At 38.8% G+C, this 14095-nt stretch overlaps 1 protein-coding gene across 1 annotated transcript; it reads left to right on the top strand.

Moving 5' to 3' along the window:
• Window positions 1-6576: 6576 nt before the first annotated feature.
• Window positions 6577-13036, top strand: hnrnpa1a (heterogeneous nuclear ribonucleoprotein A1a). Its single transcript, XM_073825598.1, has 11 exons — window positions 6577-6645; window positions 7287-7409; window positions 7504-7650; window positions 7809-8019; window positions 8557-8649; window positions 8821-8910; window positions 9362-9427; window positions 9519-9677; window positions 9830-9958; window positions 10173-12229; window positions 12408-13036. Exons 1-10 carry the CDS (start codon window positions 6634-6636, stop codon window positions 10232-10234), a joined length of 1092 nt encoding a protein of 363 aa, XP_073681699.1. The 5' UTR covers window positions 6577-6633; the 3' UTR covers window positions 10235-12229; window positions 12408-13036.
• Window positions 13037-14095: the final 1059 nt, after the last annotated feature.

Consider the following 14095-nt stretch of genomic DNA (forward strand, 5'->3'; position numbering starts at 1 on the left):
GTTGAAACCTCACTTAGATTTTGTGATACAAGGATATACAAGTATTAGAAGGGATAGAGACAGACAGGTAATGGTGGAGAAGTGGCTATATTCATTAAAAATGAAGTTACATATAGGGTTATAGAGCTGGGTGATGAGCATGAATCAATTACAGTAGAGGTATTTTTAAAAGAACAGAGTATTAAGGTAATTAATTATTACAATCCTTGCAACAGATTAAGTATGGAAGTATTAGAAAAGGTAATCCCTGCTGAAAAAACCAGCATATGCTGGTTAGGTATGTTTTGGTGCTGGGATGCTGGTTTTAGCTGGTATATGCTGGTCCTTTGCTGGTTTATGCTGGTCCCTTGCTGGTTTATGCTGGTCCTTAGCTGGTTAATGCTGGTCCTTTGCTGGTTTATGCTGGTCATGTTGCTGGTCAAGGACCAGCATAAACCAGCAAAGGACCAGCATTAACCAGCAACATGACCAGCATAAACCAGCAAAAACCAGCAAGGGACCAGCATAAACCAGCAAAGGACCAGCATATACCAGCTAAAACCAGCATCCCAGCACCAAAACATACCTAACCAGCATATGCTGGTTTTTTCAGCAGGGATGGGAATGGGTAATCAGAAGGTGATATGGTGTGGAGATTTTAATGCGTATAATACTTTATGGGGAAGCAATAATACTGATCATAATGGCAAGGTAATAGAAGAAATTATTAATTTGAAGAGTCTGATATGTATGAATAATGGTAGAGCCACTAGAATTGATGTAGCCAGGGGTAGATGCTCTTCTATAGATTTAACACTGGTGTCAGAAGGTCTAGCAGGGATGTGTGTGTGGGATACTTGGGAAGATTCTACAATAGGGAGCGATCATTATGTTAGTTGTAAAATAGGTATGGATGTTAATGAAATTACAGAGGATAGAATTGGTAGGTGGAAATTTAAAATGGCTAATTGGGAGGCATTTAAATATATAAGTGTCAGTATTTTGTCTCTGTTCTGTTCTGTTTTCCCAATGTTTTTCCCCTTCTGTTTCTAGTCCATATGGTTTAGTCCTTGTCTCCCCCTTTTGGTTTGTGTTTAGTTGGTTCAGTCTTGCCCATATTTGTATTTCCCCCTCGTCATCTCGTTATCTTGTTTGTAACCACGCCTTGTTTTCTGTGTATTTAAGTCTGTGTCTGATCACTCCCAGCTGTCCGTCGTTAATGTTACATGTACTCGTTTCTTGCTCCTGGTTTTTGTTAGTTTGTATTACAGTCAGTGTTTCATTTAATAAACTTTAATATATATTCATTTACTCCGGTTCTCCTTCTCCATCTCCACTCCTCAACCCGCCTGACTGAGACAGAACGACGGACCCAAAACTGAAGATGAATCGGGCTGAGGCAGACCTGGTGAGACTGCGGCAGGGCGGTCAGAGTTTGGAACGGTATGTGGTGGATTTTGTCGAGCTCTCACATCAGGTGGGCTGGCCCGATGCCTCTCTCGGTGCCGTGTTTCTGATGGGACTGAATGATGAGACGATTCGTTGCGATTCTCCTGCATGTAATTTCTCCTTGATCGAACTGATCAATCTCATTCTTGATTTAAATTGCTCTGATTTTGAACTTGAAGAAGTAAAGAGTGTTAGGTCTCATCATTCGGTCCCCTCTGAAACACGTCACGTCGGGTCAGCCTGTTCTAAGCCGAGAATCCCCACATACCGTGCCAACGGATCGGGCCGCCAGCCCAGTCTCCAATCTCCAGTCATCCTCCAAAGCTCCGCTGCTGTCCTCAGCCCGATGTGGCCGGCCTCCTCCCCGCGCTCTAGTCTGCCGGCCGCCACCCAGCGCTCAAGCCCAGTACCTCAGGCTTCCTCTCCGCGATCAAGACTGTCAGCCGCCGAGCCGGCTAAGGTGACTGAAGCGAAAAGACTGAAATGTGTACGAAATAAAGAGAAAGTAGATAGCCTCTCTGTAGTGCTTCAGTTTGATGAGGAAAAAATGCCAGAGAGAGTATATATGTGACCCTGGACCACAAAACCATTCATAAGGTTAAATTTTACAAAAAAAAAAAAAAAAAAAAAAATATATATATATATATATATATATATATATATATATATCATATGAAAGCTCAATAAATAAGCTTTCTATTGATGTATAGTTTGTTAGGATAGGACAATATTTGGCCGAGATGCATCTATTTGAAAATCTGCAATCTAAGGGTGCAAAAAAATCTAAATACTGAGAAAGTCACCTTTAAAGTTGTCCAAATTAAGTTCTTAACAATGCATATTACTAATCAAAAATTACGTTTTGATAGGTTTACAGTAGGAATTTTGACCCATACAATGTATTTTTGGCTATTGCTACAAATATACCCCAGCGACTGGTTTTGTGGTCCAGGGTCACATATTGGATATGTCAGCTATTTGGTAAGAGCATATGTGCCACCCCCAGTCAGATGCTTTAAGTGTCAAAAATATGGTCATGTTGCTGCTGTTTGTAAGGGAAATCAGAGATGTGCTAGGTGTAGTGGAAATCATGAATATGGGAAATGTGGACAAGGGACAAAACAAAAATGTTGTAATTGTGGAGGTGAACATAGCCGGCGTCAGCTCACAAGATGGCCGCCACGCCAGCGCACAAGATGGCCGCAATGCCCGAGTCTGCAAGTAAGATGGCTACAACGCCAGAGTCTGTTCACAAGATGGCCACCATGTTACTAGCTGCCCTCAAGATGGCTGCCACGCCGGAGTCTGCAAGCAAGATGGCCGCTATGCCCGAGTCTGCAAGTAAGATGGCTACAACGCCAGAGTCTGTTCACAAGATGGCCACCATGTTACTAGCTGCCCTCAAGATGGCTGCCCCGCCAGAGTCTGCAAGCAAGATGGCTGCCACGCCGGAGTCTGCAAGCAAGATGGCCGCCAAACTTGAATCCCTGTCCAAGATGGCCGCCGTTCCTGAGTTCCCGGCCAAGATGGCCACCAAGCCTGAGTTCCCGGTCAAGATGGCCGCCGTTCCTGAGTTCCTGGCCAAGATGGCCGCCAAGCCTGAGTCCCTGGCCAAGATGGCCGCCGTTCCTGAGTTCCCGGCCAAGATGGCCGCCAAGCCTAAGTCCCTGGCCAAGATGGCCGCCGTTCCTGAGTCTGCACCCAAGATGGTTACCGCCAAGTCAGAGTCTCCGCTGGTTCCGCCCAGCCTCCCAGAGTCTCCGCTGGGGTCGTCCAGCCGTCCAGAGCCCGCTCCTCAAGAGCGCCGTCCAGAGCCCGCTCCTCAAGAGCCAGCGTGCCCTCCAGAGCCGGGGGTGGGGTGGGGGGTGGGGGGGGGGCTACAAGTACATGTTCTCGTTTCTTGCTCCTGGTTTTTGTTAGTTTGTATTACAATCAGTGTTTCATTTAATAAACTTTAATATATATTCATTTACTCCGGTTCTCCTCCTCCATCTCCACTCCTCAACCCGCCTGACTGTGACAATAAGCGAGGTAAAACTGCAAGAGCTTATTCTCAATTATGAAACAGAGGATGTAGAAATGTATAATGAAAAACTATGTGAAGTATTGTATAATACAGCTGAAGAAATTATTGGCAAAAATAAAGGAATAAAAAGGAAGAAATCAGTTCCATGGTGGACTGAATTGTGTAGTAAAGCAATTCAAGATCGAAATAAGGCTTTTAGGAGGACGTATATATTTGTTAATTTCATTTCATATAAAAAGGCGCAAGCCAAGGTGAGAAGGGTAATACGAGCTGCTAAAAAGAGCTACTGGAGAAATTATTGTGATTCTATAGGGGAGAAGGTAGATGTTAGTGAAATATGGGGTATGATCAGAAAGATGGGTGGAGTTAAAAGAAATCCCGGTATACCCACTCTGAGTAGTGGGGAAGGAATAGCTGTGACTAATGAAGAGAATGCAGAAATGTTGGCAGGGGTGTTTGTTAAGGTACACAGTAATGATAATATAACAGAAGAAATGAAAATAAATAGAGAAGAAAGTAAAAAAGAACATCCAAATATTATGATGGAGAAAAGACCTTCCGATGATAATATAGATATGGATTTTACTTTGCATGAACTAAAGAGAGCTGTTGGAGAAGCTAAGCAAACGTCTCCAGGAAAGGATGAGATTTGCTATACAATGATTAAAAATGTATCTGATTTCTCTCTGAATTGTGTATTACATCTTTTTAATAAAGTATGGAGCATAGGAAGACTTCCTTCTGTGTGGAAACATGGGATTATTATCCCTGTCTTAAAGCCTGCAAAGAATAAGCATGATGCTACAAGTTATAGACCCATCGCGTTAACGTCAAATTTATGTAAGATAATGGAACGTATGATTGTATGCAGACTGAATTATATATTAGAAAGGAAAGGGATTATTTCACGACATCAGAGTGGCTTTCGTAAAGGACGCAGCACAATAGATGCTGCATTATGTCTAGAGACCGATATAAGAAAGGCTCAAGTCAATAAAGAAGTGGTAGTAGGTATATTTTTCAATATTGCAAAAGCGTATGATATGATTTGGAAGGAGGGATTGTTAATAAATCTGGAACAAATAGGGATTGTAGGCAGAATGTTCAACTGGATAAAAGTTTTTTTTGCTTAATAGAACAGTTCAGGTAAGGGTTGGATCATCATATTCTAGAGTATACAGAATAGATAATGGTACTCCGCAAGGAAGCGTATGCAGTCCTATATTGTTTAACATAATGATAAATTATGTTTTTCAAAATGTCAAAATAGATATTGGAAGATCTCTTTCTGCTAATGATGGGGCAATATGGAAAAGAGGACGTAATGTTTCACATGTAACCAAAATTATACAAACAGCAGTTAATGAAGTGGAAAAGTGGGCCAATAAATGGAGTTTCCGATTGTCAGTTGCCAAAACTCAACTAGTCTGTTTTTCAAAGAGAAATAGTATCCCTGAAATGAAACTATATGGACAAGTACTGGAACAAAAGTTAAAGTTATAAAATATTTAGGAATATGGATGGATAGTAGGCTGACTTTTAAGACACATATAGAGAAAGTATTAGAAAAATGTAAAAGAAGTAATAATATAGTAAGATGTTTATCAGGGATGGAATGGGGAGCTTGTCGAAAATCTTTACAAAGAATATACTGTGCTCTGATCAGATCAGTAATTGATTACGGATTTATTATTTATGGATCTGCATCAGAATCCTGGATTAAGAAAGTTGAAACAGTCCAGGCACAATCAATAAGAATTTGTTGTGGGGCTTTTAGATCCTCTCCTTTGTCGGCATTACAGGTGGAGGTCGGAGAATTGCCAATAAGTTTGCGTAAATTGAAATTAGCAATGAATTATTGGGTTAATATAAAAGGACATACAGAGACACATCCAGTTAAGGAAATACTAAAAGAATGATGGCATCAGAAGTTTTGGTTGGACAGCAAATAAGGATGCTATGAATCTGGGTATTACTGATATTCCAGTTAGTCCCTCTGTCGTAATACCAAATATTCCTCCTTGGTTGCTTCCTATGCCTCAAGTTGATTTTTATCTTCAATATAAGTTTAAGAACGAAAAAACTATACATAAGGAGGTCGTAGTACAACAGTATTTGGACCAAGCATATTCCTCAATGCTTCAAATATTCACTGATGGGTCAAAGGATCCAGCTTCTGGGCATACGGCTGCAGCTGTATACATTCAGAGATATCAAGTCAAAATTCAGAAAAGGATCCAATTATGCATCCGTTTTTACAACTGAGCTGATAGCAATTTTGTTGGCTATTCAGTGGGTAGAGGAAGTTAAGCCAACAAGGGCAGTTATTTGTTCAGACTATATCATCTCTAAATAGTTTGTCAGGTGGGACATCAACAGTAAGGCAAGAATTGATTTATGAGATACTTATAAACCTGCTTAGAATACAAAATATGGGTATAATCCTGAGGTTCATATGGGTACCTGCTCACATAGGAGTACAGGGGAATGAAACAGTTGATAAATTGGCTAAACAGGCGATGAAACATACGACTATTGAAGTGCAAATTCCACTAAGTAAAGCAGAAATAAAAGGAATAATCAAAAATCACATCAATAAAAAGTGGCAAGAAATGTGGGACAGGGGAATAAAGGGTAGGCACCTATATAGCATTCAAAAACAAGTTGGTAAAGGGAGAGTGTGCCTCAACAACAGAAGAGAAGATATCATTATTACACGACTGCGGATAGGACATTCTGGTTTAAATCATTCATTGTACATAATAGGGAAACATCAAACTGGATTGTGTATATTCTGTAGTGAAGTATAGAGACAATTGAACATGTACTTCTACACTGTACAGCATATAATAGAGAAAGAGGAGAGTTGACTAAGAAATTGAAGGATCTAAGTATAACTAATTTCAGTTTAACAAATCTATTAAGTTGTGCTTCAGAACAGTCAAGAGTGCAAAAAGAAATAGTATATTATCTCAAAGTTACAGGATTGGAAGGAAGAATTTAGTTTTTTTTTTTTTTTGTAACCCCCGTCTAAGCTTCACACTCCAGTCCAGTTGGTGGCGGTAATACACCATAAGTTGGCTTGTCATCCGCCAATAAACGATACATGAAGAAGAAGCGGTTGCGCGCAGTCGCTGCAAGATCGTGCGAGGTCTGCTGTCAGTCGCTGCGAGACCGCCATGTCCAAAGAGGTAAAAAGCGCTAAGAAATTAGTGTTGTGGCATGTGCATTGCATTATAACTGTTAAGCATTCTGTGATTGTTATGAAGTGAAATGTAAAAGAGTGAAGTAGTTTATTTAGAGAATTAGGTTTTTTTTTAAAAACACCTATTTCTTCACAGCTTCGTTTCGTTTCTTTGTTCGCAACAGCGGCTCGTATCGATACATAAACTAAAGCGCAATTCATTTGTTTCAGCCCTTAATTTTGCGTTTATCTGTGCTTTATTAAGATTAGTGCGTTTGATTGTGTAAATGTATTTATTTATCGGCTTTTGACAAAATGCATATTATTTGTGGTGCTGTAGGCCGCACGGTTGCACTCAGATGCTCTCCTGCATCACAGATCGATTTTATTTACACTTTCGGCGTGCCTGATACCATTGAATTTTGATGTGGATGAATTAACAAGCTAGTACATTTTAAATCATTTGCTTTAAATGATCGTTTTTCACTGTTCATTTGGTTTGTGTAATTGCAATACGGTTGCAAGTAAACGCCTAACGTTAGATAACCAATTAAATATGCTGTTTCTGCTTAAATAGGTAAACATATTTAGAGCTGTTTATAACGTTGTCATTTAGTGCATTTACTTGGATGGTTTTGATTCTCACAGCAACAGACCCCCCGTGAGCCTGAGCAGCTCCGAAAACTCTTTATCGGGGGCCTCAGTTTCGAGACAACAGATGAGAGTCTAAGGGCCCATTTCGAGCAATGGGGAACTCTTACAGACTGTGTGGTGAGTACATCTGCATGCATTCACATGCTAATGAATGAGAGCAGGCTCTCACATCAGCTGCTTACGTAGTTTCTTTACCCTTTTCTGCTCACAGGTGATGAGGGACCCCAACACAAAGAGGTCGAGGGGTTTCGGGTTTGTGACGTATAGTTCGGTGGGTGAGGTGGATGCAGCGATGGATGCTCGTCCACACAAAGTGGATGGAAGAGCTGTTGAACCCAAGAGGGCGGTGTCTAGAGAGGTACGTGTTTATTTTGAGAAACCTTACAACCAGTATTGCCATTTTTATAAAAGCAAATTAGACAACATTCTGCTTTTTACCACTAGATGTTTATGAATAATAATAATTCTATTTATATTTTTTGTATATTGCAATAATTGCTTATATGCTGATTTCAGGACTCATGCAAACCAGGAGCTCACTCCACTGTTAAAAAAATGTTTGTGGGTGGAATCAAAGAAGACACAGACGAGGAGCATTTGCGGGAGTATTTTGGACAGTTTGGTAAAATTGAGGAGGTGAACATCATGACCGAGAAGAACAGTGATAAGAGAAGGGGCTTTGCCTTCATAACATTTGATGACCATGACTCTGTTGACAGGATTGTCAGTAAGTGACTGCTGTTTATTTGTGTCCACCATCTATGCCGGTTTCAGTCCTTTTTATAGACGTTTTTCCTGAACGCGGAAGTAAGTCCGACTCTTAACTGAAAGAATGCTTTGCATTTCCGGTCTGCATTGTTTCTAGTCAAATTAGGGTATGTTCCGAGCTAATAAACTAATGTTAAACCTATTAAAATGTTTTTAAAAAGCACATGGCTCCATAGCGCCATCACTTGGCAATGTTGCAATGACCGTCATTTGTTAGTGCCTCACTTTAATGAGTGTGTAGATGACACGAAGCAGCGGACTTTAGCTACATTAAAAACAGATGGACGCTATTTGAATGGGTTCCTACGGAAACCGGAACAGAAAAGCATTCAATCTGATGTTAGAATTCGTAATGGCGGCGCTCATTGTTTACTCAGGAAAAAGGTCTATATAGATAAATGTGTGCCTTTTAACACTGTATGCATTATTATTATTATTATTATTATTATTTTTTTTTTTTATTCATTTTTTTTTTTTTTTTACATTTAACCCACAGTACAGAAATACCATACAGTGAATGGACACAACTGTGAAGTCAGAAAAGCTCTCTCCAGAGAAGAAATGAACAGGGTGTCAATGAATCAGCGAGGTGAGAACTATACACTGGAAATGGAATGCAATAAAATATACATGGGTGAAAATAAAACGTAGGGTCAGCCTTTTATATTTCGGCTGTCCTGATGTGTAGCGTAGCTCTTTGTTGTTTTGTTCTAAAGGCCTGAACTGCAAAAAGTACCTTTTCATAAAATCCATCTTATAGGTGGGCGAGGAGGGGGAGGAGGTGGTGGTGGTGGTGGTGGTGGCGGCGGCGGCGGCGGCGGAAACTTTGGCAGAGGAGGTGGATATGGAGGTACAATTTTGCATATTATGTAAAAAAAAAAAAATATATATATATATATATAAATAAACTTTATCGCCAAGGCTTACTTTACTATTTACTTATAGATTCCAAAACTAATTGATTCCGAGGTCTTGGGAATCGAGAGTCGATGCCAAAGGTTGGAATCGAGTCCGATTTTAAAAAAGGAATTGAAAACAGACGTGAGGAATCGAGTCCCATTAAATCCAGAATCAGAAGCGGACTCTGTTCCAAAAATGTCAAAATCGAACAGCCCTAAGATTATGCAGACAACCCTATGTAGTGAATTTTTTTTTTTTTTTTTTTTTTATATTACAATTTTGTACTGTGCATATTTCATGGAATAATTGGAAATAATGTACACCATCCTACATATTTCAGAACTACTGGTTCACATTGTTCTATCTACGATTTTTAAAGTTAAAATGTTTTTCCTTTGTAGGTGGATATGGAGGAGGAAGAGGTGGTTACAGTGGAGGCGATGGATATAATGGCTACGGAGGGAATGGTATATATATAGAGACTTTAAAAAATGTGATTCACATTACACTTGACCATTAACACAGTGTTTCCATGATGATCTCCCATCTCTTTATCAGGTGGCTATGGTGGAGGTGGACCTAATTATGGTGGCAATCGTGGTTATGGAGGAGGCGGTGGAGGTGGTGGCGGATATGGAAACCAGGGTGGAGGCTATGGCGGTGGTGGCGGTGGCTATGATAACTACAACAATGGTGGCGGAGGCAACTTTGGAGGAGGTCAGTTATCTTGTGAACCATTTTTGTTCTCCTAGATTTTCTTTGTGTTCAATTATAAGATGTTAATATGAAGTACCTAGTGTGAGTATGTAAAGTTCTTCTGCATACTTACATAGCAAAAAAGATTTTAAAGAATCGCTGAATTTTTGCAGGCAACTTTGGAGGTGGCGGAGGCTACAATGACTTTGGCAACTACAACAATCAATCTTCCTCTAACTACGGCCCAATGAAGGGAGGAAACTACGGAGGTGGTGGAAGGAGCGGCGGTGGCCCGTATGGCGGTGAGTGAATATCGCAATCTTGTGCTATATGGTATTGTGTAATTATTTGAATTCAAACCATTTCCATTGCACTAAGGCTCTTTTGGGACGTTGGAATGTTTTGAAGTTTGTCTATAAAAAGCAGCAATTAAGAAACTATTCTAACTGAAATGTTGCAAACTTTGACAGATGTCAAAGTTTTTCGGTCACTTATCAATCGCGGTTCTTTTTATAGGTGGTTATGGAGGAGGATCTGGTGGTGGTTATGGAGGAGGCTCTGGTGGGCGAAGGTTTTAGATTCCAGGGTAAGAATTGCCCCACGTATGGAAGAGGGCTCTGAAGTTAGCCACTAGTTTGTTTCTAGCTCATCCATGTCCAAACATCTCATAAGATGCGTAACCTATGCAAATGTTAGTCCGTAATCACTCTTCATTTGGTCGGTAAATGAGTAAAACTGTTGAGTTTCCAGTGCAGGGGATCCAGCAGCAAACCTTCAAATCTTATAAAGCTAAGATCCAGTATGACAAGACGAATGTTGATTTTGAGTTGTTCTCCAAACCTTCTGGCTGCAGCACATGCAAACCCATCCTCATTGTCCTAACCATGCAGTCTTAGCTGACCTGAAGGTTTGCTTCTGTGCTACTACTACTCATTCCCCTCCAGTTCAGCTCTTGATAAAGACAAAGCAAGGTTGCAAAGTGTAACTGAATTTATGTTCCGTATTGTCCAACAGGCCACAGTACTTAGAGGAGAGCCAGAGAGAGATGACAGGGAAAGGAGAGAAGCAAGCAGGTTTACACCTAGATCTGCCCAGCCAAGCAGTGTGGTGGCGATATTAACGTCTGCCATGCGAAGAGAACGTGTTCAATAGGGGAGGAAAATCATGTGGGAAGGTCGGGTGGGAATGGGAAGGGGGGGTGGGGTTGTGTGACGGATAAAAAAAAAAAAAAAAAGGAACGTCTAAAAAGTACTCTTGTCCTGGAAGACATTTACTAGTTTGTAGTTTACCCTTTTTTGTCTGTGAAGTGCAAAGCATTCCAATGAGATTTTATGCAGGGTTTAACTGTTGTGTTGGCTTTTCTCTTGAACCAGTAGGGTGTCTGTCTTTTTTTCTTTCTTCTTTTTTTTCTTTTTAATGTGAACAGTCACCAATCAAGATTAAATAAACCGCTCCAGTTTTTTTTATTTAATTGCATTCGTCAGTGTTTTGATTTGGTGAATTGTGAGTACTCGCCTAGTTGCATTAATAACTTATTGTGTTTTACGCAACAGACTCACAGCATATTCTGATGCTGTTGGGTATTTGCCTTTGTGATGTAGATTTGAAGCTTTACCCTGAAGTCATTTTGACCTTTGGTTAAAGCATTAATAAGCCTTGGTTACTGGCTAATTATTATAATGTTGGTTTGTTTCAACTTTCATGTGAAATACCTTTCAAGAAACCAGAGTTCTACGAATTTAACTTCAGCTTAACTCAACTTAAATAGTTTGCTCATTTATGTTTTACAATTGGGCCTAGCACACGCTCTGGTGTTTGCAACATATGGCTAGCACGTAGTTCAACCTCTGGACAAATGATATTTCTTTGTTTGAGTTCCACTGTTGAATGAAATCCATAAGAGGATTTTTAGCCACTCTGAATTGCCGCCTGAAGGCAAGCTTGCACGTAAGCGGTCAGACTGAAGTGCCAGCAAAGATTCTAGCCATCGGGAGGAGCCAGCTTAAAGCCTAGCCAAAGAGAAGAGACTGTTGAGAAGCGGTCCGTCGAAGAGAGGCTAGCCATTGGGATGAGCCAGCTGAGAGGCTAGCTTATTGGAATCGCCAGCAGTCTTATTGAGAACAGATGATTGCTGTTGTAAGACTAGCGAGAAACAGCTACCAAAGTAAGGTATTTAACATACCAGACTGGTAGGTAAGAGGAGAATTTTAGTTTTCTTTCATGTGAATTATTTGTGCTCATCAAAATTAGGTAACAGTGTAAAGATTTTGTTGCTTGGTTGTTTTCGTGGTTGTGGTGAAAACAAGACTGCCGAACTATCACAGTGAGCAAGTATTCAACTGTGTTTTAATTAAGGTTCGGTATCTAATTTTATGTTTTAAAAGTAGTCTTTTGTGTCAGTGGTGCATGAGACACTTATGACTATAAACTTTCTGTGCTTGGCTACATGTCTCTTTGTTTTTCTCTTTATTTTGGTTTTAAGTCATTTCATTCTTTTTCCAGGGATATAAACTGGTGGACTTTAAACCTGCGACACAGTTACAGCAAGAACCAAATGGCTGGTGATCTTGAAGGTAAGTGCATCTTATATTTCATTTTTTTTTTATTATTATTTTTTTATATATAAATAAATGAGCACCAGAAGTGTCTCTTTTAAAAGAAGTTGTCTTCGAGCTGTACAAATAATTGGAGTTTTGTATAACCTTGTAAAATCAGTTTGCAGAACTTTTTTTTCTTTGTTTCTCCCCACAGATTATCAGAGAGTGGAGTCAAACACCAAACAATAGCTGCTGGACAGCATTAGAAATTTTACTTTTTCTAAATATTTATTTATTTATTTTTTACAGTGTTTTAATAAAATTTTAAACCATAAAGTATGGGTCGAAATACTTTATTTACCTATGCACTGATTTTACACCTAATGTTATTCTATGCTGTCTCATATCAACTGAGATTAAAAGCATGTAATGTGGTTTAGTTAAGTGATGGGATACATTGTATCGTTTCATCAGGTCAGTTGAGTTGTCTGAGAAATGTACAATGAAATGTTTTGAATATGGATACATGGACTTTTGCATTTGGATTCAAAGATCAACATCATTAGTTAAGTCACTGGTACAACTTGCAGTTTTTTTTATTCATATAGACCTGAATATGAAGTGACTAATTTTATATGCCATGGTACAAGTTAGTATACATGTATCAGTAGCACTATTGTTCAGTACTCTTCTGCATGCAGTAATTGCAATAACTGTAATTACTAGTAACCAAATTTGTCCTTAAGCCTAACTTTAGCCCATGTAGTTACATTGTTATTCATTACTTTCTTTGTTAAGTGCAATGTAAGTACATGTACTGTAAAATAAACTGCAACCCATTTATCAATTGTAGATTGAGCTGTTTATGCGAGCTGTTATGCCGATTTTTAGATTACGAAGATGACACATTTAACTTTCTCCTAGCATTAAGGATAAAAAGATTAAACCCTTGTTTTTGCAGAGTAACTTTCTGAAATGTTAAAATGGTGGATTAGCACTATTTTATTTAATGATGGGATGGTAAAAGCCATAAAAATGAAGACCATGCTTTTAATTAAAAAGAAAGAAGGAAACATCCCTCTGTTTGTTTTCCAATAGAAATCTATACATTTCTTTAAATCAAGATAAATTTATTTGAAATTTCACCTAAAATTGAGTCTCTTTATGCTTAAAATAACAACTAGTCAAACCAAAATTCACCTTCTACACACCAACATTTCTCACATTATTTGCTAAAGTTTAGAAAATGGTAAAATATGACAAAAGCTCAAGAGTTAAACTGTCAAAACAAATTCATCTTGATAATCACAAATTAATTAGTCAATTTATTTAGACCTTCAAAATTTCTCACATTATCACAGTTTATTCTCTATAGTTTAGAAAATTGTTATAAAATATGACAAGAGTTAAACTGTGTCAGAACAAATTCATCTTGATAATGTCGTAACTTGGTCAAAGTGTCAAATCAAATTTTTGGTCCCAAATATTTAACAGTTTTACTGGTAGTCCACTGTAGGAAGAATTTTTGGGTATAATATGTCACAGTTTACTTTATTTTGCTATTGTCACTTATATGAATGAACTATAGTACCCTGTACCCACTTGTGAAAAAAAATATCAAAAATGGTATCTGGTGTCTGAATAATTTTTGGTTTGACTGTTTTCCCTTTGAATTAAGTGTATTTTCTGATCCCATTGGCAGATATTTTTTTCTGATTCTTAATCATTAATTTAATTATGAATTCACTCAATTTTTTCACACTTCATTTTTACAGAAAACAATACTTGTCTTATGTCATTTGATTTAAGAATCCTTAGATATTTGCACTGGAAATAAAGACAAAAATACAGAGGAGGAAGAACTATTTTACAATGTGATCAAAAGGTATAGTAGAAGCTGCC

Source organism: Garra rufa, chromosome 20, assembly GCF_049309525.1.
Source record: "Garra rufa chromosome 20, GarRuf1.0, whole genome shotgun sequence".
Classification (NCBI taxonomy): Eukaryota; Metazoa; Chordata; class Actinopteri; order Cypriniformes; family Cyprinidae; genus Garra; species Garra rufa.

Excerpts from the sequence above, each read along its gene's own strand:
- hnrnpa1a (XM_073825598.1), top strand. Across the intron at positions 7,651-7,808 it reads AGAGGGCGGTGTCTAGAGAG|GACTCATGCAAACCAGGAGC; the intron begins GTACGTGTTTAT and ends TGCTGATTTCAG. Across the intron at positions 9,678-9,829 it reads CGGAGGCAACTTTGGAGGAG|GCAACTTTGGAGGTGGCGGA; the intron begins GTCAGTTATCTT and ends GAATTTTTGCAG.